The 24,622-nt window shown below is 40.8% G+C and overlaps 1 protein-coding gene across 1 annotated transcript in view; it reads right to left on the minus strand.

The window, feature by feature from the left end:
• Positions 1–24,622, minus strand: part of LOC122803647 (kelch-like protein 35) — an 89,121-nt gene that overhangs the window by 28,493 nt on the left and 36,006 nt on the right. The window contains exons 4-6 of the mRNA XM_044073402.1: positions 24,070–24,188; positions 19,573–19,761; positions 5,540–5,728 (exon numbers count right to left, since the gene is read on the minus strand). Coding sequence (XP_043929337.1) covers positions 5,540–5,728; positions 19,573–19,761; positions 24,070–24,188 — 497 coding nt within the window. The remainder of the gene's footprint in view (positions 1–5,539; positions 5,729–19,572; positions 19,762–24,069; positions 24,189–24,622) is intronic.

Here is a 24,622-nt window from a genome sequence, read left to right on the forward strand (position 1 = left end):
GGCTTACAGTAAAATAATGACCACTATAAATATGTTTATATGTCTTATCTGTGCATCTCTCAATCATTTTAGGGTATAGGAGTAACAATTTGAAATTTTCTGAGTTTTGCACAAGTAACAGTTTCTGCTTTTATTGAACTCTAGGTTTTTTAGTGTTTGTATATATTTACTTATGTACACATATGAGATGATGTATTGATAGGAAAATCGTTCAGTACACATATAGACACACTTCCCTGCTATTAAGTTTTCTGAGTATCTATCAGTTGTAATTTTTATTAAGTATTAATCTATTGATAGTATGAAATGAAGATAGTAGTTTGTTCATGGGTTTAGATTCATTCAGATAATATGTATAGCTCTTTGTTAGTCAAAAGTTTAGGTTAATATACTGACATGTATCTGCCTTTAGATTTATATGAATGTTTAGCTGTTAATGTTTTTATTTATGCATTTTTATGATTGTCTATATTTATTTTATTTTTTATTTTATTTTACATTTGTTAACCGGGCTAGTCCAACTGGATATATTTCCATTTTCAGCAGAGGCCCGGGGAGAAAAACTCCACAGTAACATTAAAAAAAAAATGAATATATGAATGCTTACATACAAATGTTTTTATTTGTATATTCCCATTGCATGAATAGAGCTATATAATAAGGTGTTTGCCTCAGTTTTATGCATATGCAGTTTTAGCAGATATCATATTCATTGTGGGTATGTTCATTACACCTAGATACACTGAGTTAGTGCTTCTTAAATGTCCGTTTCATTGCTTACGTTTTATTAGATGTTTTGCCCCTTTAAAATGGATGTGCTTGGAATTTGGGAATTGATTGCATTCGATTGGATGGTGAGTTGTATTTAAATGATTCCTTGACCACCTTGTTTTAATGGTCTGACGAAGTTCTATGTGAAAGCGCTTACCTACTTGTAATAATAAAATAAGTTTACTTTTATACATCTGGAGTGTTTCTACTGCTTGCCTGTTCGTGGGCTGTTTATGATTTATATAATTTTTTATTTATTTTGTTGCTTAAACAGTCCTATGTTTATCCTTGCTGTGCAGTATTTGTTTTAGTGCCTTTTACTTGTATATTACAAGTAAAGCGCTTACGGACAACATTTTTATATTTTCACAGAGGTGACTATTGTCGGGGTGGACTGTTTTCTAGGATGGTCAGACATTCCCTGTGTACTCCATCCCATCCCCATCCTGGTGTTCATTATATGTCATTCCCCATAGCCTGTCTGTAGTCTTCCCCATCCATCCACATTCATCCCCTTTTGTTCTGGCGTTATGTGTCCATAACAATGCAGTCTGTTTCTGTTTGAATTTTATATCTGTCTGTCTGCCTGCAGCTGTTAGTTAGTTAGTTAGTTAGTTAGTTAGTAGTTAGTTAGTTAGTTAGTTAGTTAGTTAGTTAGTTAGTTAGTTAGTTACCTAAGGTAGAGCACTGATCCACATAAACCTTTTTCAGACTCTTCCTGTGGCACTGATTTAGTGATTTGCTTAGAGTCAGGCAGTAGGCAAATGGAGGCTGAGGGAATCAAACCCTAGACCGAGGGCATAGCAAACAAATTCCACTTTATACTCACAAGCTCTTAGTGCTACCCCTCTTGGACACCTATTGCTTAAAAATGGGCACACGTCTCAAAATGCTACCCCCAACACTTAACAATATCATTTTTAGCAGTTCCCCTTAAAACTATTAAAGATCTTGTTTTTAGATTATTAATATTGCACTTGTTGTTGGAGGCATTCATTTAGAAGTTGTAGATATAATATGACCTGAAAAAAAAAACAAATTAATGTGATGCTTAGAAAAACATGTACTCAGTAGAGTACAAAGAGTGTGCCTGGCTACACCCTTACCCTTGGCTACACCCTTACCCCTGGCTACACCCTTACCCTTGGCTACACCCTTACCCCTGGCTACACCCTTACCCCTGGCTACACCCTTACCCTTGGCTACACCCTTACCCCTGGCTACACCCTTACCCTTGGCTACACCCTTACCCCTGGCTACACCCTTACCCTTGGCTACACCCTTACCCCTGGCTACACCCTTACCCTTGGCTACACCCTTACCCCTGGCTACACCCTTACCCTTGGCTACACCCTTACCCCTGGCTACACCCTTACCCTTGGCTACACCCTTACCCCTGGCTACACCCTTACCCTTGGCTACATCCTTACCCTTGGCTACACCCTTACCCCTGGCTACACCCTTACCCTTGGCTACACCCTTACCCTTGGCTACACCCTTACCCCTGGCTACACCCTTACCCTTGGCTACACCCTTACCCTTGACCACAGGAAGTAGCCTGTTAACAGCTCATAGCTTTAATCATCTGTATTAACTGCCAGGCTACCTTCCATACTCCATCTATTTTTCCAACACATATTCCTTGTTACTGTCCCCATCAGCTCTTCTTCAAATATATGAAATAGGCACCTATCCCAAAAACCGTGTGTTCTTCTTCTAACCACCCATCATTTCTTATATTTAGTCTTGTGTGTGTTCCTCTGCTTGCACTTTACCTTTTCCACCTTTGCTACCTCCTGGTTTCCTCCTCATTTATAAAACGAGCTACATTGGCATAAAACGAGCTACGCTGGCACTGTGCTTTGCTGGCCCTCTGCTCCTACTTACAAGGCCTGAGTTGCCACTGGTAGGTGTTTAGCTCAGTGTATGACAGCCCGTTGCCTCTGTCATACCACCTTATTTTTTTTTTCCTCACGTTTGTCATGTGACTGATCACAGCATGACCCCTTCACTACAGTTCAGTACCATGACAGCTGCCAGTAACACAGTTACACTAGTTTACAATGTAGGTCTTTCCTAAAATATTGACTTCTGACTACATATGTAAGCAGAAACAGGACGCACTGCACTCTGGAAACATTACTATTTAGTTCTGTGCAGCAATTGTGAAGCAAATGTTTCTGAATACTCCATAGTCTTTGGGAGTGAAAATTATGATTGTACGTGTTTTGAATTACACAGTGTGGCTGATACTAAATGGAACATTATTTGACCTTTGCAAGAAATCACTCTGGTGAAACCAGAAATAGAGTTAAACACTGGTTAGGTATTGCGAATGATTAATATGCAAGATTACAAAATTATTTTAAGATGTATCTCTAAAATACTGCTTCAAAAATGCTCTTACAAATGTATAGTGGAGAAAAAACTATATTGTGTCTGTAATTAAGTTGTCCATGAAATATGAAAACATTTATTTGCCAGGTATATTTGTGGTAATGGAGTGAGGTACTTTTTGGATGATAGCAGAGTGGAAGGACTCTATAAAGTCCAGAGACTAAAGAGAACCAAAGCAAGCCAAATAAACGTAGACTGGACTTATTCAAGCTTTCACAAAAGCTGCAAGAAGCACTTATGTCTTCATGAATCTGTGTTTTAATACATAATTTTACCTGTCCTGTATACCAAGTAACTGGAAAACATATTCACCTAATGGTTTATCCAACTTGCTTTGTGGAGCATGTATAAAATGATTCAGATCAAACATAATGACTTTGCTGTATGTATCTGTAAGTGGTAAGAACCTCCCTGTAGTCTTTATTGTGACATCAGTGCTTCATTCTCCTCCCCTAAATAATCTAAGGGGCTCATTCACTCTATATGACACTGGGTCTCCTCTATTCCTAGCATGCTTGAAACAACGTTGAAAATGGGATGGGAAAGTAGCCCTTAACTGTGAGTCATCGAGTAGGACATGTCAGTGTTGTTTGGCTTTTTCAATGACCCTGGGAGTAAAAGGGGTGTATGTTACTTATGCTATTTAGTGTTTTCTCTTAACAGCATCGTTTGCAACATTATTCATGGGCCCACCTATCCCTTAAAATGTGTGTGTGTGTGTGTGTGTGTGTTGTGTGTGTGTGTGTGTGTGTGTGTGTGTGTGTGTGTGTGTGTGTGTGTGTGTGTGTGTGTGTGTGTGCGTGTGTGTGTGTATACAGATCTGTGGCCTAAGAAACAAAGTTGATAGTGCATGCCTTCCTTTCTCTCTAGTCCCACCGAGTAAAAAGGCCTCTAACAGCAAAGACCCAAGCTGCATAAAGGAAGGACAATGACTTAATTATAAAATGTAAAATACAGACCAGTGTAAATATGAGACAGAAGCCCAGTGTTATGAATTCAGCTCTTTCAGGTTCATTATATACCTCTACATTCAGCATATACAAGTCACAGCAGTCATGACATTATGTCATACAAGCTGTGTACTTTTATCAGTTTCACACCTCAGTACAAAGCAGAAAAGTGAGTCATGGGCTGCAGTGAGTTAAGCTGCAGTAACAGAAAAAAAGGAAATTGTACCAACGCACCCTTAAGCTGCTGACAGAATTATTAATGACATAGCTATTGCAGAAACAGTTGATGGGAAGTACTGAGTTGAATAACAGCGAGTGACGCCTCAGGGCAGAGGTTTACAGCAGTAATATTGGGGAGTATGGTGTTGTACAACAGGTTAGTCGTGACTCACGTAACAGGAGTTTCAGAACACGACAGGAAACAGACTATCTCTTGCCTAATGGTCAGAGCCTGAGGCAACAAATACGAGGTTACAATAATACTATGACATAAACTGAATTTCCAAATCTTTTCCAAAAATTGAGCAGAAACCCTTCACTTTCTCAGATATTCTCTGTTACAATGTTGCAGTTTTTACTTGTAATTTTCCATAGTGAGAGAGAGAATGACGTATTTTTGCTGCTGTTCACAAAAGCAGCAAACATTCAGATATATGAAAAACATCATCTAGTTTTCCTTGTGTCTGTAGCTGTCAGTCTCTTTTATAGATTTTATTGAAGAAGATTCTTCATTACACCTCATATAGATCAGAGAGAGCAAACGTACTTTCCTTACTAATGTCAATGAGTTTACAAAGTCTGCTACAGCTTACACTGCCATTATATGCCCTGTTCAGTCTTATTTGTTGATATTTTCCAATAATTTCATTGAAAAGTAAATCTCATCTCCCAAACCTGCAATTTCCATTTCTCAGACGACGCACATTCAGGGAAGGCAGTGCAGTAATTGAGCCTCTAAGAATGATGCACCCCAATGCTCCCCCTTCCTCTTCCACTGCATCCCCCCAGGGAATTTATTTAATCACAAAGCAAACTGTTCAATGTTCCTCATATTTACCAAGGCATATTATACCTAGGAGTTATCCCACAGTATATTTGACATTTTGCCTGAATAATAGAAATCATCTGCAGTTTTAAAATCACAATATTAAGGCACAAGTGTGCATGGGATATCATATTTAAGTTCCTGGAGGAAAAGGAGGTTGTTAGAAAAGACAGATTATACAATATGCACCCTTTATGACTAAATAATCTAATCAGTGAATTTCCACTAGCTGTGGAACACACATTTACCAACAGCATTCACTTCAGTGGCTTCACAACAGAAATCTGAGACACACGTGGCTAAATTCTGAATTCAATGCTACAGGTAAAACAATGTTATTGAAACATGAGGGGAAAAGCAGTAATATTCTACTTACCAAAGGTCCAGAGAGGGTGTTGACATTTCTCCAGATGTCTGCATCTGGCATGTATTGGTAGATGTGATCCATGAGTCCCCCAACCACATAAATCATGTTGTTCACAGACACTGCATTGATGCATCGCTGACAAAATGGAGAAGGATTCTTCACTATCCACGAGTTTTCCACAGGGTCATAACACTGGACCTGTCATCAATATAACCCATGTTGAGCAATCATTTACATTGTACTATACCACAAACAAGTTTCAAGATTTTGTTATACAAACAATGCTAACTTATCATAGAATCAAAAATCTACTAGGCAAGTGGGCTCTGTAGCAACTTACACCTTGCAGGCACCCACCCTTAGACTTTACCTGCTTTGTCAAGGAGCAGCAGACCAGTCATACCTGTGCTGAATTTATGAACACCCATCCAACTGTCTAATTCCTTCTTAAAGGACGATAGTGTGTCACATTACTGGATCTGGTAAGGAAATTTGTTCCATGGAAGGGGGTAATTGGTATGTGACATTACAGAATACAGTCTTTATATTTCCTTCCATTAAATAATACATTGTTTCATCCTTAATAAACCATCCACTGCAATCAAATGTTACACAATTTAAGTATAAAGAGATACCAGGGTATACCTCATACCATGCTTTTCGGCCCCAAAACTTGGACCGAACCACAAAAGGAGAGGGAGTATCGATATTCATCAAAGATACCCACACCTCCAGGTTGGTGGCAAAGCACGAAGCATCAGAGACTATCCATGTGCAACTAACAGTGGGTAAAACTGCCTTCCAATTTATAGCCTGCTACAGACCACCCTCCCAAACCCAGGAACCCCACTCGGCCTTTCTGAGAACACTGGACAATATGAAGGTCTCTCCAAACACCATTATATTGGGCGACTTCAACTACCCAAACATAGACTGGGAGCATTACTCTAGCTCCAACACCCTAGCCCAAAGGTTCCTAGAATTTATAAACTCAAATGCTATGGAACAACTTGTTACCACTCCCACAAGAGGGGAAAACATACTGGACCTGATCATTACCAACATGGGGACTCTATGCTCCAGACCAGAAGTGTATCCCTCACTGGTAAGATCAGACCATAAACTAATCTCACTGGATATTCACATCCCGACCCCACACCCTGCCCAGAAAACCACAGTGAAAAACTTCTCTAAATCAAATTTCACACTCCTCAAAACCGAGGTGGAATCCTTCAAAGCCCCCGGGCCTGTGGAAAATACGGCCCAGACTGCAGAATCCTTTATAAACGCATTCTATGAACACCTTCAGGAATGCAGGGATCATGCGATCCCAAATAAAACCAAGACCCAATCCTCCAAAGGCAGACATCCTGTCTGGTGGACCCCAGCCATAAACAAACTATACAATAGAAGGAGGAAGCTACTAAATGATAGAGCAAAATCCCAAAAAAGGGAAGGCATCACTGATCAGTATTAGCAAAAAACTACGGGCACTCATAAAATTGTCTAAGGCCAGCTTCGAGAGAAAAATTGCACAGGACACTAAGGATAATCACAAGGCTTTCTTTAGTTATGTCAGGAACCTGGGTGGTAATTCCCAGATATGCTCAGAATTAGTCCAAAATGACAAAAAATACACTGAACCCACAGACATTGCCAACATCCTAGCTGACAGGTTCAGCGCAAACCCCCCCCCCACCAAAAGGGCAAATATCTATCCCAGCAGAGTGCTGCCCCCCTGACATCTCAGATGCTCAGGTAAGAGCCGCCTCTCCAAAGCAAAAAACACAGCATCAATGGGACCAGACGGTGTCCCGGGCTGCATCCTACATGAACTCCAAGAAGAGCTAAACCCAAACATAAAACTACTGTTCAATCTCAGCCTTACTACAGGATATGTGCCCAAAGAGTGGCGTACAGCAACAGTGGTCCCTCTCCATAAAGGTGGTGCCTCAACAGATCCTGGAAACTATCGCCCCATAAGCCTGACTAGCTTGGTCTGCAAAGCTATGGAAAGGATCATCATAGACCTCATAAATAAAGATATTGGGGACATACAGACACTGGATCCTACCCAGTTCGGCTTTGTTAAGGGCAGATCCTGCCTATTAAACCTGGTTGATTTCTTTGAAACAGTCACCAAGGCCATTGTCGAGGGGAAGGTCGTCCACACAGCCTACCTGGACCTCGCAAAAGCCTTCGATACAATACCCCACTCAGGCATTATAGATAAGCTCACCAGCTTAAATATAAACCCCTATGTCACTAGATGGATTGCAAACTGGCTCAAGGACAGAACCCGCATGGTTAGAATTGCTGGAGCCATGTCAGACTCCAAACCAGTTACAAGTGGTGTCCCACAAGGCTCAGTCCTGGGACCTCTCTTGTTCGGTATATATTTCTCGGAGGTACAGGCCAACACGGAAGGACTGTGGCTGACCAAGTTCGCAGATGACTGCAAACTGGGCACCATAATCGACTCTCCAGCTGACACAAGCATCCTCCAAAAGGGCCTCATAGAAACAGACAACTGGTGCCAGAGCCATGGCCTCAAGCTAAATGCCAAAAAGTGTATAGTCATCCCCTTTGGCAAAACAAAGTGCCCACAAATTACCACATAGGTGGTAATCCATTAAGTACAGAAGAAGTAATTAGGGACCTGGGGACCCAAGTTGATAGCAATCTCTCATTTGACAACCACGTGGCCAAAGTGGTTAGAAAAACATTTTATACAGCCCACCTAATCATGAAGGGATTCACATCTAGATCAGGGGAGGTCATCGTGCCTCTTTACTCATCCCTCATCAGGCTCATAATTGAGTACAATGCCCCTTTTGGGATGTACCTTACCAGACACCTGCAGCAACTGGAAAGACCCCAAAAGTACCTCACCAAGAGGATCAAAGGGCTCAAACAGATGCCATATGCTGCCTGGTTAAAGAAACTCCAGCTCTACTCAGTGGCATGCCGCCTGTTCAGAGGCGATCTGTGCCTGATGTATAAAGCCATGTCCAACCCGGAATTAATGGACATGCTGCACCTCAGAAAATCCAAATCCCATCGAGCTACGCACTCGAGAGACTTGAATCTCAGCACTGAAATAAATAGGGCATGCTGGAGGGACAGATTCATAACCCAGAGGCTCCCTTCACTCTGGAATAAAATCCCAGTCCAGGTTAGGAAGAGTCCCTCATTGACTCTCTTCAAGAGGAATCTTGATGAGTGGATGGGAGATCGTAGGTTTACCCCAGGTATCACTTCTGTGTCACTGTTAGACAGAGGCACAGTATACTAACCTCGAAAAAGGTCATAGCAAAATAAATTTAAAATGGGTGGAGAAAGCCAAACACATTCTGGCTAGGCTTATAAATGCCCTAGGGCAGATAGCCTAGTATGAACCTATGAATAATGGTGCAGTATTTTAAACTATTCGCAGATACGACATTTTTGGTGTATAATGGCCTAACGTGCTCTCTTTCCATATTTCAAGTATCCTAGCAAATCTTTATTTAATCTCAGAAATACCATATGAACTGAATGCTCCTATATGGAAAATATTTATTTATTATATTTGTTGACCAGATATGTCCAACTGGGCCAGAGGCCCATTTTCAGTGGAGACCCGAGGAGAAAAAAAACACAGTAATACAAACAACAAGCAAATGAACAGTAACAGCAAACAATAGTACAACAGAATTATTATAGCATCAAGAAACAGAACAATGCAAGGTCCTGTTAAACACTGAGGACCCAGGGAGAAAACACCACAGTATTACAACACAATTAGATGTACAACACAATCAAGTAGCAGCAAATATAATGCAATCAGTAGAACTGTATAATTACTGCAGTATTACAACACAATCAGATGTACAACACAGTCAAGTAGCAGTAAATATAATACAATCAGTCGAACTATACAATTACTGTTGCAGTAACAGCCAAGAGACAGTAGCTATAATGCAATCTGTAGAAATGTACAATTACAATATAGAATGAGCAAAACAGTAGATAGCATGCAGGTAAGGTTAGAAGGTAAGGTGAGAAAGGTAAATACGAGTGGGAAAAAATAGATTAGCCTGGGGTGTGGCTGGAGCACAGCCAGTGTCTTATAACGTGTTCTTTTAGAAGTGATTTGAACTGGTCATGTACTGGATTTTTTTGTTATTGTGTCTGGAAGATATTATCTGCACACTATCCTTAAAATTGTAAAAAGATTTTGTACCTTTTACTGCTGTAGTAACAAGCAGCTACTACTCTTCTCACCATACCTCTCAACCTCTTAGAGCAAGAAATCTGGACAAAGCCATAAAAAATGGGGAGACAAAGACCCAAAAATAGGGACACTTTTTAAATATTGCTCTTACAAACTTAGAAAGTTGATACAATAACAGCTTTTACATTATCATGAATTTTCTGAAGGGTATGAAGTCTGAAACCCAAATGTATGTTATTATTTTTTATTTCAACCCTCAATGATTTGCCAATGGTTTGCCCAAAAAACACAATTTTATGAGAAGTAGACCAAATATATGATGCAAAAATCTAGACATTCTATGAAAATCTGTACAGTTGAGAAGTATGCCTCTCACATCAAGATGCAAGTATCTGAGACATTTCAGCTTGTTCATATAATTCTTCTATGAAGCGTTCTACAAATCCGGGCCAAAACTGCCATACAGAAAGTATCATATCAACCCATTTTTAGTGACCATTTAAAACTGTTACTAATGCCTGACAGCAGTATAACTGGCATCAAAAAGGACTGTTATTTATGCCTTCTAGGAGCATCATTACTGCATGGAAAGTTCTAGTGTCCTGGTAGGGCTTCAATTACTTATTAGATCAAAGGGATGATATAAGTGCACTGCTAGAACTGACGTTGCTAGGGCCTGTTATGAGTACCATTACTGTCACATTAGCATTCTTACTAATGTCCTTTTTTAGAAATGTAATTAGTGTTCCAGTAAAAGTGCTACTAGTACTTGCTAAAAATGTTAATAGCATCTTCCTGGGAATGTCAGTCCTTCTGTAGCAGTGTTAAATACTGCTTCTTAAGAGTGCTATTAAAGCATGCTAGCAGTGTTATTAATGCCTTTAATAGTGGTAATAATATTTGTTATCAATGCTTTTATGAGAATTATTAATACTGCTTAATAGTAATGTCTACTAAAGTGTGTTAGCTTACTGTTAGTTGTGCTATTAGTACCTGGTAGGAGAGTTATAGTGCCTGTCTGAAACTTTGTTAATACCTTTTCAGAAACATGATTACTGCTGTTGGAAGTCTTAGTACTGTCTGACATAAGTATTATTACTGCCGCGCATGGAGTGTTAGTAATATCTGCTAGGAGTATTAACATGGCATGTGACCAGTGTTGTGAATAACTACAAACAGTAGATTGACTTCAATAATTGGGTTAGTTTCTGGTGTCATTCTAAGGGGATCCAGTATATGTCAACCTGGGATGACACGATCGACAGACCTTGATGCTTTGGCAGAGATGGTCTTCATCTGTCACCCCTGGGATTTCGGTTACTGGCTAAGGTTCTTGCTACCCCCATAATGTGTCAAGGACAAAATTCCCAACGTAAAAACTCTATCTAAAACTAATCTCAAGGTTCTGCAGCTAAACGCCAGGAGTCTTAACGTGAAACTGGACTCACTGGAAACAGTCCTCACCTTGCAAGACACAGACATTTGTGCAGTCATGGAGACCTAGTTCAACACTGTGGAGAGCACCTCAGCCATACTGGGCTACACCTCCTTCCACATGTTCAGACCACAAATTGAAGGCATGAAAACTAAAAAAGGTGGTGTATTGATATTCATTAAAGATAGACACACCTCCAGATCGGTTAAACAGTACGATTCCCTGGACATACGTCAGGTGCAATTAACTGTTGGTAGGACACCTATTCAAGTCACTGTCAGCTACAGGACCCCCTCCATGAATCAGGACACACCCAAATACATTAATTCAATCATTCATACATACATGCATCCACTTTTCTGTAAATATATCTTCAGGTGACAGGTGAAATTTCTCAGGTGTAGGACACTGCTAAACAACAGTTTTCATGTACTTTTTAAGTGTACACTGACAGTCATTCCTTTGTTTTGAAAAATTTCTCTTGTCTTCATGTTGGTGTGACCATGGAGTTGGAACATATAAGCTCAGGGGGGTATGGAGATTTGCCCTCCACAATGTGTGTGTGTGTGTGTGTGTGTGTGTGTGTGTGTGTGTGTGTGTGTGTGTGTGTGTGTGTGTGTGTGTGTGTGTGTGTGTGTGTGTGTGTGTGTGTCTGTGAACACTTACAGTTTAACTTTTTGTTGTTTTGGTTTGGGTATTAGTTATATATACACTGGTTCCTCAGTGTTCTGATGGTCAAGAGTTCTATACAAGAAATGTTTGCAGCACACATGCATTTATGTACTTACATATATTCTTGTGCATGCACACACATACACTCTCACTATATATATATATATATATATATATATATATATATATATATATATATATATAAAAACTAATACTTTGAAATAACCAAAATGAACTCAAAAACACATGACAAAAGAAATTTGTCATATGGTGAGGCATTAATGGTAAACTGTGGATGAAAACTATAAGTGGTTTCACTAGTTGGTTTATGGTGTAGAGTAGTCTTAATGTTTCCATCAGTGTGGGAGCTCAAAGTGACATCCGACTAGTTAACTTCTGTTTACTAAGTTTAGCTGTAAAAGATAGGCCCTGTGTTTGAATCAGTATGTAAGAAGAATTCCCAAAAAAACACTTCATGGGTTATCCAGACCTTTGCAGATGAAAATGAAATTGCCTATTTAACAGCTGTATAACAGCCATAAAACATTATATTTTTACATAAAATAATCTTCCAAAAACATCCCAGTTCAAAAATGATCATAAAAGTACTGGTATAGCAATGAGCAAACAATGTTTCCATTTTAATGACTTTCTTCCATTCTTCCTTAGGGGAAAGGAATTGTGCTACATAGAAACGTATATAGTAATAAAAAAGTTACAGAGCAGCTTAACAAATGGCCCATTCTCTCAGTGCAACAATGCCCTCCAAAGTGGGCATTATCACAATGCCCTTGAGTGGGCATTATATCCCTAACACCCATCCTGTCAGGCATAATTGCTTGCATAATCTAATGTCATCTCACGTCATAAAATTATGTGTTGTTATTGGCTGATATTTTTATTTGCTTTTACCTCTTGTAACACTGGTCATAGCTGAGCCCAGCTTGTGACGCATAAATTAATTTAACCAATTAACAAAGAAGGAAAGAAAGACAATTATTTCCATTTCCCCTCAGAGAGCAACAGCCTGTTCTCTGACCCATTATTTATATGTCTGGTATAGTATTTTATCCATTTGTGAAATGCTATTCTGTTACCAAAATTAATGTTCCTTGGTTATCATCTGCAGTCGCAGATCTAATGATAAAAAATAGAACATAAGAAAGACAAATATGCAGACAGACAGCTGCTTGCTCAATATGGTGTGGTCATTCTGGTCATTTATTTTATCATTGTTTTGCCAATCATTTTGCAACGTGAGACACGTAAACCACCTAGAAAGAGCTGTGCAATGGCTCACAGAAAGGACATGAGAATGTTTTACTTCTTTTCTGATGCTCTTCCTGTTTGGTGTTGCTTTTTATTTCAGAAAGCTTCGCATTTGCCACAGTAATGGCTTTACTTCCTGTTTTATTTTTCATCCTAAAGCCCCACGTCATGCTGACTCTGATGCTATGAGAACATGATTTGTTAGAAGCTGAGCAGAGACCCACCAAGGAAGCAAACATTTCTGTTTACAAAAAGAAAACAGGAATGTATATACATTCACAATGAAAGCAACAAAATCAAAATAAAATCTTCTTTCTTTAAAGGGTGCAGAGTGTATAAATATTTTAACACCACTTCCTGTTTTAAAGCTGCTTCCTTAGATGTTGAATGTATTGTAATTCTGATAAGATATTTGGAGGGACTAAATTTATCAAACTAAACTACTTCTAGAAAAGGTTAGGTTAAAGGTACTGCACAAGCTCTGAAAATCAAACCTAGGTCTTCCTAAAATATCAAATTCATCATGTTTTAATATTTATAGGTTCATAGGTTCATAGGTAGGTATTAGGCTATCTGCCCGAGGGCATTTATAAGCCGAGCCAGAGTGTGTCAGCTTTCGCCACCCCATTGATTAATTTACTGATCCTCTATCAAGCAGAGCCAATGAAGTGATCCCAGGAGTGTATTTTCTGTTACCCATCCACTTGTTAAGGTTTCTCTTGAAGAGTGTTAGTGAGGGGCTCTGCCTGATGTAATTTGGAATTTTGTTCTAAAGCATGGGGAGTCTCTGTGACAGGAATCTATCCCCCCAGCATGTTCTATTTATTGTTGTGGCGAGGTTTAGCTCACTAGAGCGCGTCGCTTGCAGTGACTTGGATTTCTTTAGGTGGAGCATGTCCATCAATTCTGAGTTGAACATGGCTTTGTAAGTCAGGCAGAGATCACCTCTGAGTAAGCGATATGCCACTGAGTACAGCCGGAGTTTTTTCAGTCGGGCTGCATAGGACATATGTTTGAGACTAGTAATCCTCTTGGTGAGGTACTTTTGTGGTTTTTCCAGCTGTTGGAAGTGTCTTGTGAGGTACATCCCAAATGGAGCATTGTACTCTATGATGGGTCTAATGAGTGGCGAGTAGAGGGGCACTATAACCTCTTTATTTCTAGATGCGAACCCTTTAGTAATTAGATGGGCCACATAGAAGGATTTCTTAACTACTTTGGCAATGTGATTGTCAAAGGAGAGATTACTATCTGCCTGGGTCCCCAGATCTCTTATTACCTCTTCTGTATTAAGGGGGCTGCCACTTATGTGGTAATTCATGGGTGTTTTGTTTTTCCCAGATGGGATGACTATGCATTTTTTGGCATTTAGCTTGTGGCCATGACTTTGACACCAGGTGTCCGTCTCAGTAAGGCCCTTTTGGAGGATGTCTGTGTCAGCCGGAGAGTCAGTTATGGCTCCCAGTTTGCAGTCATTGGCAAACTTGGTTAGCCATAGTCCTCTTGTTTTTGCCTGTACTTCTGAGAAGTACATGCCAGACAGTAGGGTTCCCAGGACCGAGCCTTGTGGGACACCACTTGTGACTGGTTTAGAGTTGGACCTGGAGCCCACTATTCTTACCGTGTGAGTTCTGTCTGTTGGCAACCCATCTTGTGATGTAGGGGTTTATGTTCAGGCTGGTGAGTTTTTCTGTAATACCCAAGTGGGGAATGGTGTCGAAAGCATTGGTAAGGTCAAGGAAGGCTGTGTGAACCAACTTTCCCTCATCTATGGCCTTGGTGACTGTCTCAAAGAAATCAACCAGATTTAGTAGGCATGATCTACCCTTAACAAAGCCGAACTGGGTCAGGTCAAGTGTTTGGAGGTTCCCAATGTCTTTGCTAATGAGTTCCATGATGATGTGCTCCATAGCCTTGCAGACCAGGCTAGTCAGGCTTATGGGGTGATAGTTACCAAGGTCAGTTGTGGACCCTCCTCTGTGGAGAGGAATAACCATTGCTGTGCACCATTCTATGGGCATGTAGCCTGTGGAGAGGCTGAGGTTGAACAGCGTGTTTAGGTGGGGGGTTAGTTCATTCTGTAGTTCGTGCAAGACGCAGCCTGCGACACCATCTGGTCCCATTGACGCTGTGTTTTTGGCTTTTGAAAGGGCTGTTTTCACCTGTGCATCTGTGATTTTTGGGATACTACACTTTTCCGGTATTGTTGCGGGCCCTTTTGGAGGTGAGAGGGGGGTGAAGTTTGCACTGAATCTATCTGCCAAGATGTTGACAATATCAGTAGGTTCAGTATATTTTGTGCTATTTTGCACTAGTTCAGTGCATATCTGCGAGTTGCCACTTAGATTCTTAACATAGCTAAAGCAGGCTTTGTGGTTATCTTTTGAATCCTTGGCTATTTTTCTTTCGAAGTTAGCCTTGGATGATTTCATGAGGGACCTCAGTTTCTTACTGATACTGATCAGGGATGTCTTTCCTTCTTGGGATTTGCCTTTTTTCTGAACTAGTTTCCTACCACTATTGTATAGCCTGTTTATTGCAGGAGTCCACCAAACTGGTTTTCTTCTCTTAGAGGAGTGAGTCTTGGTTTTGCTAGGGATCCATGCACCCTTGTAGGTGCTCATAGAGAGCATTTGTAAAGGTTTCTGCATCTTGGGCAGCATTATCCTTTAGTGTGGGGGCTGTGAAACTTACCACCTCTGTCTTAAGTAAGGTGAAGTTTGCTTTCGAAAAGTTTTTTACTGTGGTTTCCTTAGTTGGGGTTGGTGTTGGGGTGTGGACATCCAGAGTGATTAGTTTATGGTCTGATCTAACCAGTGACTGGTTGACCTCCGGTGTGGAACACCTGTCGCCCATGTTAGTGATGACCAAGTCCAATATGTTTTCACCTCTGGTGGGGGAGTTTACCAGCTAATCCAGGGCGTTTTGAGTTGTTGAATTCCAGGAAGTGCTGGGCCTGGGAATTTGTACCCGAGTAGTTTTCCCAGTGAATGATAGGGTAATTGAAATCGCCCAATATCAGGGTGTTTGGTAGGACCTTCATTTTTTCCAGTGTCTCCAGAAAGGGGCAGTCGTGGCCCTGGGTCATGGAGGGTGATCTGTAGCAGGCCACAATTTGCATTGCAGATTTGCCCTATGTTAGTTGCACATGGATGATCTCAGAGGTATCATGCTGCACCACTAACCTGGAGGTGTAGGTATCCTTGATGAATATGGATACACCCCCTCCTTTTGTGTTTCGGTCCATGTTTTGTGTCCGAAACATGCGGTATGAGTTGTAGCCCGGTAGTGCTGGGGTGCTCTCTGGAGCCTTGAACCAGGTTTCAGTTACTGCACAGATGTCGATGTGCTCCATACTGAGGAGTGCTTCAAGTGCATGCATTTTGAGATTTAAACTCCTGGCATTGAGTAGCATAACCCTCAATTTTTTGTTAATTGTGCTGTTTATGGAAGTGGGTTTGACTTTTGAGCCTTGCCTAAAAAGGACAGTAAGGGGGCAGCAAGAGCTTTGGCCAGTATTCGAAAGCCTTGGGGTGACAGGTGCAAGCCATCTCTTGCGAAGTAATGCGGCTTGTCGAACATGTCGTCCCAGGTTGACAGACACTGGATCCCCTTTGAATGACACCAGAAGCTTAGCCAATTGTTGAAATTGATCATTTTTTTTCTTTATACTGAGGTATCATTCTTGGTGAGGGCAGGATGCTACTCAGGGTCAGGGTCATACCAGCCTGGGCTACATGATAAGAGAGCTCTTCCATGTCTCTTTTCATGTAGTCCAGGGAAGTACATCTCAGGTCATTCACACCAACATGAACAATGACAGAGTCATATTTGTACTTGTTCTGGAGTGACCTGAGTGCTTGTGTTATGTGGCGGATTCTGGCTCCTGACAGGCAGCTAACAGTAAACTTCTGCTTGTCCAGCCTAGTGAGTGGGATGTCAGTGTGCCTGACTATACAGTCACCTATTACTAGTGTGTTAGGTATGTTATTTCGCCTTAAGGGCTGTGATTGTGCGGCACACTGATTTTGTGTTTTATGTGTTGTCTGGTTTGTGACAGGAAGTACAGGTTGTTTGGGTGTCTGCTTTGGAGGTCTCTGATGCTTTTGTAGGGTTTTATTTAGAGCCACCGAGTATGATTTTGTGTATTTATGTGTATTTTTTGCCAGTGCTGTTTTAGTAGGTCTGTGTGCAACTGGAGTTGTGGTTCACGTGTTAACCTTCTCCTCTTGACTGTCTGTTCCAGACTTGGGTGGAGACAGCTTAGCTTCCAGTTTGGTTGTATAATTACATCTCTTGCATATGTTAGTGTTTTGTGGTAGGAGGAGAGAGTTGTCTGTGTACATGAGGCAGTTGTCACATTCCCTCAGGATACCCAGATTCACTAGCTGGACTGGACAGTGCACCTGAAGTTGCCCTTTGGTCATGCCTGAATAGTAGGGTGAGCTGCTTAGTCACTTGGTTGGTGAGGGGTGAATAAAGAGCCTTGCCCTGCTGAGCAATCAGTGTCAGGTTATATTAATGCTTGCTATTAGGTCTGAGTAAGTGCTGGGCTGTAAGATGCTTTTTGAGTGTGTAGGTTGAGAGTTACACTAGTTTCAAGGGAAAAACTGAAGAAGAGACTTAGTGGAGCCAGGAATAATTTAACTGTAGCTAACCGGCACTGCCCAGTGCACAAAACTGTGCAAACCCAGTGTTTATAGTAGGGAAATGAAAGAGAAATTAGCCCAAAATGGCCAATAAACTACAAACTTCTGTGAAGTTTTACCTTTTGTACTGACACGTTTATGCTGCCTTCATATTAAACCTCACTGAAGTGATTTAATCTCAATAAATCTAATCATGTCCTCATCATAGTGAGTTTTTTAAAGTTGGAATAAACATAGGTATGATATCATTGTTTATTAGGGTACACAATTGCAGGGACACTATCCCTTTGTCATTACAGAGTTTTATATACAAAATTGTTGGTCTGAGAGATTTTTTAATGGTTTAATTTAGAATACTGAAAGGGGAACTTGCTAACATGAGATTCCAGCCACCTTATCTGACCTCTGTAATTGAAGCACTGAAATGTTTGAAGTTGCATTCCCTGTTTTTAAACATATGTATCGTCAGTTAAGACATAGCTCAGCAGTGTATTAGGCAGTGCTAAGTTTGTCAATACACAAACTTATCTTCAGTAAAGTCAAGAAAGCCCATTTTTTACACATTCCTAACCTTCAGTTAGGTGCCTTTGCAATATCAGATTTATTAGCTTAGTGACGAGGTTACAGGCATACACTCCTAGGCTACTATTGCACATATTCACTGGTAAATTCCTTTCTCCTTCACCTTATCTGGCATAGAGACCTACCGTATGCCTTGGTAGTTACAAATGCTCCTCCATGCTTGTCCCTGACACATGACATTATAGGACAGCTTTCCATGTATCCCTTAATGTTCTTAACTCAGGCCCATAGGCCTCGTTCTCCTCCTTCACCGATGACGGCTCCGTCTAGTTTTCATCAGCTCTTCATCTCCTTTTTCTGCACTATGGCCTCACCTCTACAGGTGCACTGGCCTTCCAGTTTACAATACATGTTTTTTGTTACTGCTCGGCTCATGGTAGTAATAACACCCTTTGATATGCATCATGGATGTGTTCCTACTGGTTGCCACATGTCACATACAGTCCCAGTACAGACTGGACAGCATTCATCCATCTCCTCAGTCTCAGATGTGATACACTTTTGGATTACATCTTCCAAATACTTTCAGGCAATATTTTGGCTTTTCTAGTGCATGGCGACTTTAAGTGACTGCACGCCTCTGTCAGGCTGTTGCAGCAATTTTCCTTTTCACGCTCCAACATTTGTAGAAACAACAGTCTGTGTTTTAGGACTGCTGCCTTAAAGGCAGTATAGTTTTAGTTTACAGGGCTGTGACACTTGCAGTTTTGTTTGTCTCTTCCATCACCAAATAGCACCCACTAAAGCACAGGGAAACATCTGCTATAATGACTTACTTAAAGTCACACAGTTGGCAAATGGAAACTGACAGATTCAAACCCAGGATTACAACATGAATCTCATAAGCAGCTAATAGCTTCAATCCTCCATGCTAAACTGATACACACTCAGGATAAGTCACCATCAAACAACTTTATGACCCGATGGCTTCTGCAAAACTCCTCAAACCTTTTTATGTCTCAAGCACCACAATGCTTAAAATTTTGTCTTAAAGTGCTAGCTATTTAACTGCATTTCAGATTTGGAACAGGTGTGCATTTCAACAGCACTGGTATTTGAAATTCTTTTTCAGAAATCCTATGTGCATTTCAGTAGTCTTGTTTATTAGTTAAATGAAAAATGAAGACAGGCATGTAACTGAAGAAAATTACAGTTAATTAAACAGGTAGGCAATAAACAAAAAGATGTTGTGAGTTTGGTTTTGGCAGCATCTGCTTACCTTTGAGGTGTTGCTGTAGTCATCTAACGCTCCCCCAATCACGTACATCTTGTTCTTACAGGTGGCCACTGCAGGGGAGCTTACAGCTTCCAGCAGTGGAGACACTGGGGACCACTGATTGGAGAATGGATCATAGCACTCCACATTCGATAACCTTTTAAAGCCATCAAAGCCACCAACTGCATAGAGCTGGAGTGAGAAAAAATTGAAATCATTTCCATAAACCTTTACCACTGCTTTGCATTTCCATCCAAGTACATTTTTTTAATTAGTTTGAATTTCATTATGTTATTTATCTACGTGTCCAGTTTCAAATCTGAGCTCCATGCAGAACCAAAGAACTACACAGCATAAGTAAATTCTGTATTATAAGACAGAATCTAAACTAAACAGGGTTAAGACTTTTCTTTACATGCTACCGGATAGAATATAAATTAAACAGGGTTAAGATTTCCCTTTAAATGCTATCGCTATTCGGTATTTTTCTTTTAAAAACTTTGTTGCACACTAGAACATGACATTACAGAAATCCTTTTGCATTTTTAAACCACCCCAAAATGCAGAGAGAGCAGTGATTCTACGGGTCTATATTACAAGATCGAAACTTTAGTTAATTGAATAACTAAAGACTGATCTTGTAATATTGAAAGTTAAAAACCTCGAAAGGCTGATTTGACACATGGAAACACTTCCCTTGGCCACATGAAAAAAAACCTTTTAATCTCAGATCAAGTGGGGGGCGTTGACCCCACAACCCCCCTAACTAAATATACCAACTCCGAGTCACTCCAAATTGGAGAAATGTGCGTAATACCACATAACAGCCAAGGGAAGTGTTTCCTTGCTTTAAATCGGCCGTTGAAAATTTTTAGCTTTCATAATTACAAGATTGATCTTTAGTTATTCGATTAACTAAAGCTTTGATCTTGTACTATAAACCCAGTTCTGCTAAGAATATGAGATTTATTTGAACATGGGAAAAATTCCAGCCTAGACTCTCAAGATGGCAGGCATGAGATAAAATATACTACACTTCAGCGATACTCAATGCATTCTGTTCTTTATCCACTTACTCACTTACTAAAGTGCAGTGAAGCAGAGTTTAATGTAAGTATCTGTACATATATATATATATATATATATATATATATATATATATATATATATATATATATATATATAAACATATGTATTCATTCATTCGTATCCATTCAGCCATCCACACATTACTGCATTCATACATTAGTGTTGACTTCCCTAGGACCAAAAAAGACATAGTCCCAGATGGTCCCTTCATTCTCCCTCCCCCAGTCCTGGCAATGAATGATGTCAGGAGAAATATACACAAGGCAGAGATTACAGTCATCATCCAGCAAGGATGTTCATTTTTTTTTATGTACCTAAGGCCAACCTGTTACCTGGCAGGTGTAGCTCTATGTTGACTATACCAAAATAAAATCAATGCACACTTCTGCACACTGTGCAAAGCTTGAATTAGTGTACACTTCTGCATATTCACTATACTAAGACTGAACCAGTTTACTACTTTCCACAGTCACTATACTAAGCTGGAGACAGTGTAAATATCTGCATACTCACTATGCAAAGCTTACACCAGTGCACTCTTCTGTACAGTCACTAAGCTGAGCTGTCTGGCAAGCACTCCTTGACTAGGTTTCAACCCCTGAGTCCCTATGCATTTAAGCACGTCTGGGCTTTTTCTCACTGTAACTCCTATTAAGAGAGATAACTGATCCTCCCTCGCATGAAGCAACTAAATGAATATCAGCATCTCACGGTTGGTGAAGAAGAAGTGGGATTGCCAAAGAGATGAAGAAAGTAGACAAGGATATAAGGAGATGAGGTGCATGGCAAACAGAGAGGTGGCGAAGGCTAAGGATAAGGCGTATGAAGAGTTCTATAAAAGGTTGGCCACTAAGGAGGGAGAAAAGAGGGGCCAAGCTAGTAAAGATGTGCAGCAGGTAAGGGTGATACAGGATAATGAGGGAAACGTACTCACAAGCGAGGAGAGTGTGTTGAGCAGATGGAAAGAGTACTTTGAGGGGTTGATGAATGAAGAGAATGAGAGGGAGAGAAGGTTGGATGATGTGCGGATAGTGAATCATGAAGTGCAGTGGATTAGCAAGGAGGAAGTAAGGATAGCTATGAAGAGGATGAAGAATGGAAAGGCTGTTGGTCCAGATGACCTACCTGTGGAAGCATGGAGGTGTTTTGGTTAAATGGCAGTGGAGCTTTTAACTAGATTGTTTAATGAAATCTTGGAAAGTGAGAGGATGCCTGAGGAATGGAGAAAAAGTGTTTTGGTACTGATTTTTAAGAATAAGGGTGATGTGCAGAGCTATAGTAACTACAGAGGGATTAAACTGATCTGTCACAGCATGGAGTTATGGGAAAGAGTAGTGGAAGCTAGGTTAAGAAGGGAGGTGATGAATAGTGATCAGCAGTATGGTTTCATGCCAGGAAACAGCACTACAGATGCGATGTTTGCTCTGAAAGTGTTGATGGAGAAGTACAGAGAAGGTCAGAAGGAGTTGCATTGTGTCTTTGAGGATTTAGAGAAAGCATATGACAGGGTGCCTAGAGAGGAGTTGTGGTATTGTATGAGGACGTCGGGAGTGTCAGAGAAGTATGTAAGAGTGGTACAGGATATGTACGAGGGTAGTGTGACAGTGGTGAGGTCTACGGTGGGAGTGATGGATGCATTTAAGGTGGAGGTGGGATTACATCAAGGATCAGCTCTGAGCCCTTTCTCATTTGCAATGGTGATGGACAGGTTGACAGAGGAGATCTGACAGGAGTCCCTGTGGACTATGATGTTTGCAGATGACATTGTGATCTGTAGTGAGAGTAGGGAACAGGTGGAGGAGACCCTGGAGAGGTGGAGATATGCTCTAGAGAGAAGAGGAATGAAGGTCAGCAGGACTAAGACAGAATATATGTGTGTGAATGAGAGGGAGGATAGAAGAATGGAGAGGATGCAGGGAGTAGAGGTGGTGAAGGTGGATAAGTTTAAGTACTTGGGATCAACAGTTCAGAGTAATGGTGAGTGTGACAAAGAAGTGAAGAAGAGAGTACAGGCAGGATGGCGTGGGTGGAGAAGATTGTCAGGAGTGATTTGTGACAGACGAGCACCAGTAAGAGTGAAAGGGAAGGTCTACAAGAGGGTAGTGAGACCAGCTATGTTATATGGGTTGGAGACAGTGGCATTGACAAAAAGGCAGGAGTCAGAGCTTGACGTGGCATTGTTGAAGATGTTAAGATTTTCACTGGGTGTGACGATGATGGATAGGATTAGGAATAAGTATATTAGAGGGTCAGCCCAGGTTGGAAGGTTTGGAGACAAAGCCAGAGAGGCAAGATTACATTGGTTTGGACATGTGATGAGGACGGATGCAGAGTATATTGGGAAAAAGTAACAGGAAAAGAGGGAGGCCTAAGATAAGGTTTATGGATGTGGTGAGAGAGGACATGCAGGTGGTTGGTGTGACAGAGCAAGATGCAGAGGACAGGAAGAAATGGAAACAGTTGATTTGCTGTGGCGACCCCTAATGGGAGCAGCTGAAAGAAGAAGAAGAAGACTCCCATCTCCCTCTGGAAGACTACTCCAGGCTTGAGATACTAGTTTCAACAGGGTCATCTGGAGTGCAGTCTGTACTAAAACCTGTCAGAGCCATTTTGCAGTCATACTGCATTACTTGTACTCATACCTCTCCATCCATCCATCCATCCATCCATCCATCCATCCATCCATCCATCCATCCATCCATCCATCCATCCACCAATCTGATCATCTATCCATCCATCCACCAACCAATCTATTCATGAATCTGACCATCCAACCATCCGTCATCCATCCTTCCACCAATCTGACCATCCATCAGTCTTACCATCCATCCATCAACCAGTCTAACCACCCATCCATTCATGAATCTGACCATCCATCCATCCATCCATCCATCCATCCATCCATCCATCCATCCATCCATCCATCCATCCATCCATCCATCCATCCATCCATCCATCCACCAACTAATCTAGCCTTCCATCTATTAATGAATCTGACCATGCATCCATCCACTACTGCAGATAACATGTTTGTTTTACTGCACCAGAGGTGTGGAGTGGCTTGATCATAATATAGTGAGTGTGCAGAAGTGTACACTGGTTTAAGGTTTGCATAGTGAGCGTGCAAAAGTGTGCACTGATTTAAGGTTTGCATATTTAGTGTGCAGAAGTATACACTACTTCAAGCTTAACCAAAACCAGCACTATATAAGGCATGAGTTCTACGTATTACATAACTTAAAAATAACCTTTCAGCTTGTGCCTTGAAAATATTACAAAGAAAAACTCCTGCTATATCCTTTACAGAGATAGTATTACTGACATGTTGAGGTTTACAATGTACTGAACAGAAACTTAGAAAAAACAAGAATTCCTAGTCAGTAGCTCTGATGTTTAATCATATTTACCTACCCTGCCCTGAAGTGAGACCATTCTGTGCCGCCATCTTCCCTTGTTTAATGATGCGAGTTTGATCCAGAAATTTAGTTTGGTATTCAGCATCCAGACATCAGTGCTGTTCATGTGGCCACCTTGAAAAGTATAACATTTATTTAGCAACTTTTTAGTAACTAGCCACAGAAAGTTCACATACCTATTAACAGGCAAAATGCACGTACTACACCTGAGTTACTAATTTCAAAATTTAAAAATCTGTCTTGCTGTTTTCTGACCACACTGGAAAGTGTCAGTGTTAAATGACCCACATTTCTGGGCTGCAGAAAACATACTGAACTCACAAATAATATGGTCTCCTATAGAATGTGTGTGTAATAAATGAAAGTAATTTTCTAAGTGCAATAACACATGTTGGGTTGTGTGTTGTGGAGATGTTAACACCACATCCGGTATTATCAGGAATTGTCTCTCACACTACCATGGTCCCGCTGCATTTTAATGAAAAAGTTTGTCTCAGATAGTAAATGGCACCAATGTCCAGCACTAGCACCAATGTCCAGCACTCAGC

Source organism: Protopterus annectens, chromosome 5.part1 (assembly GCF_019279795.1).
Source record: "Protopterus annectens isolate FY-2018-M chromosome 5.part1, PAN1.0, whole genome shotgun sequence".
Lineage (NCBI taxonomy): Eukaryota > Metazoa > Chordata > Ceratodontiformes > Protopteridae > Protopterus > Protopterus annectens.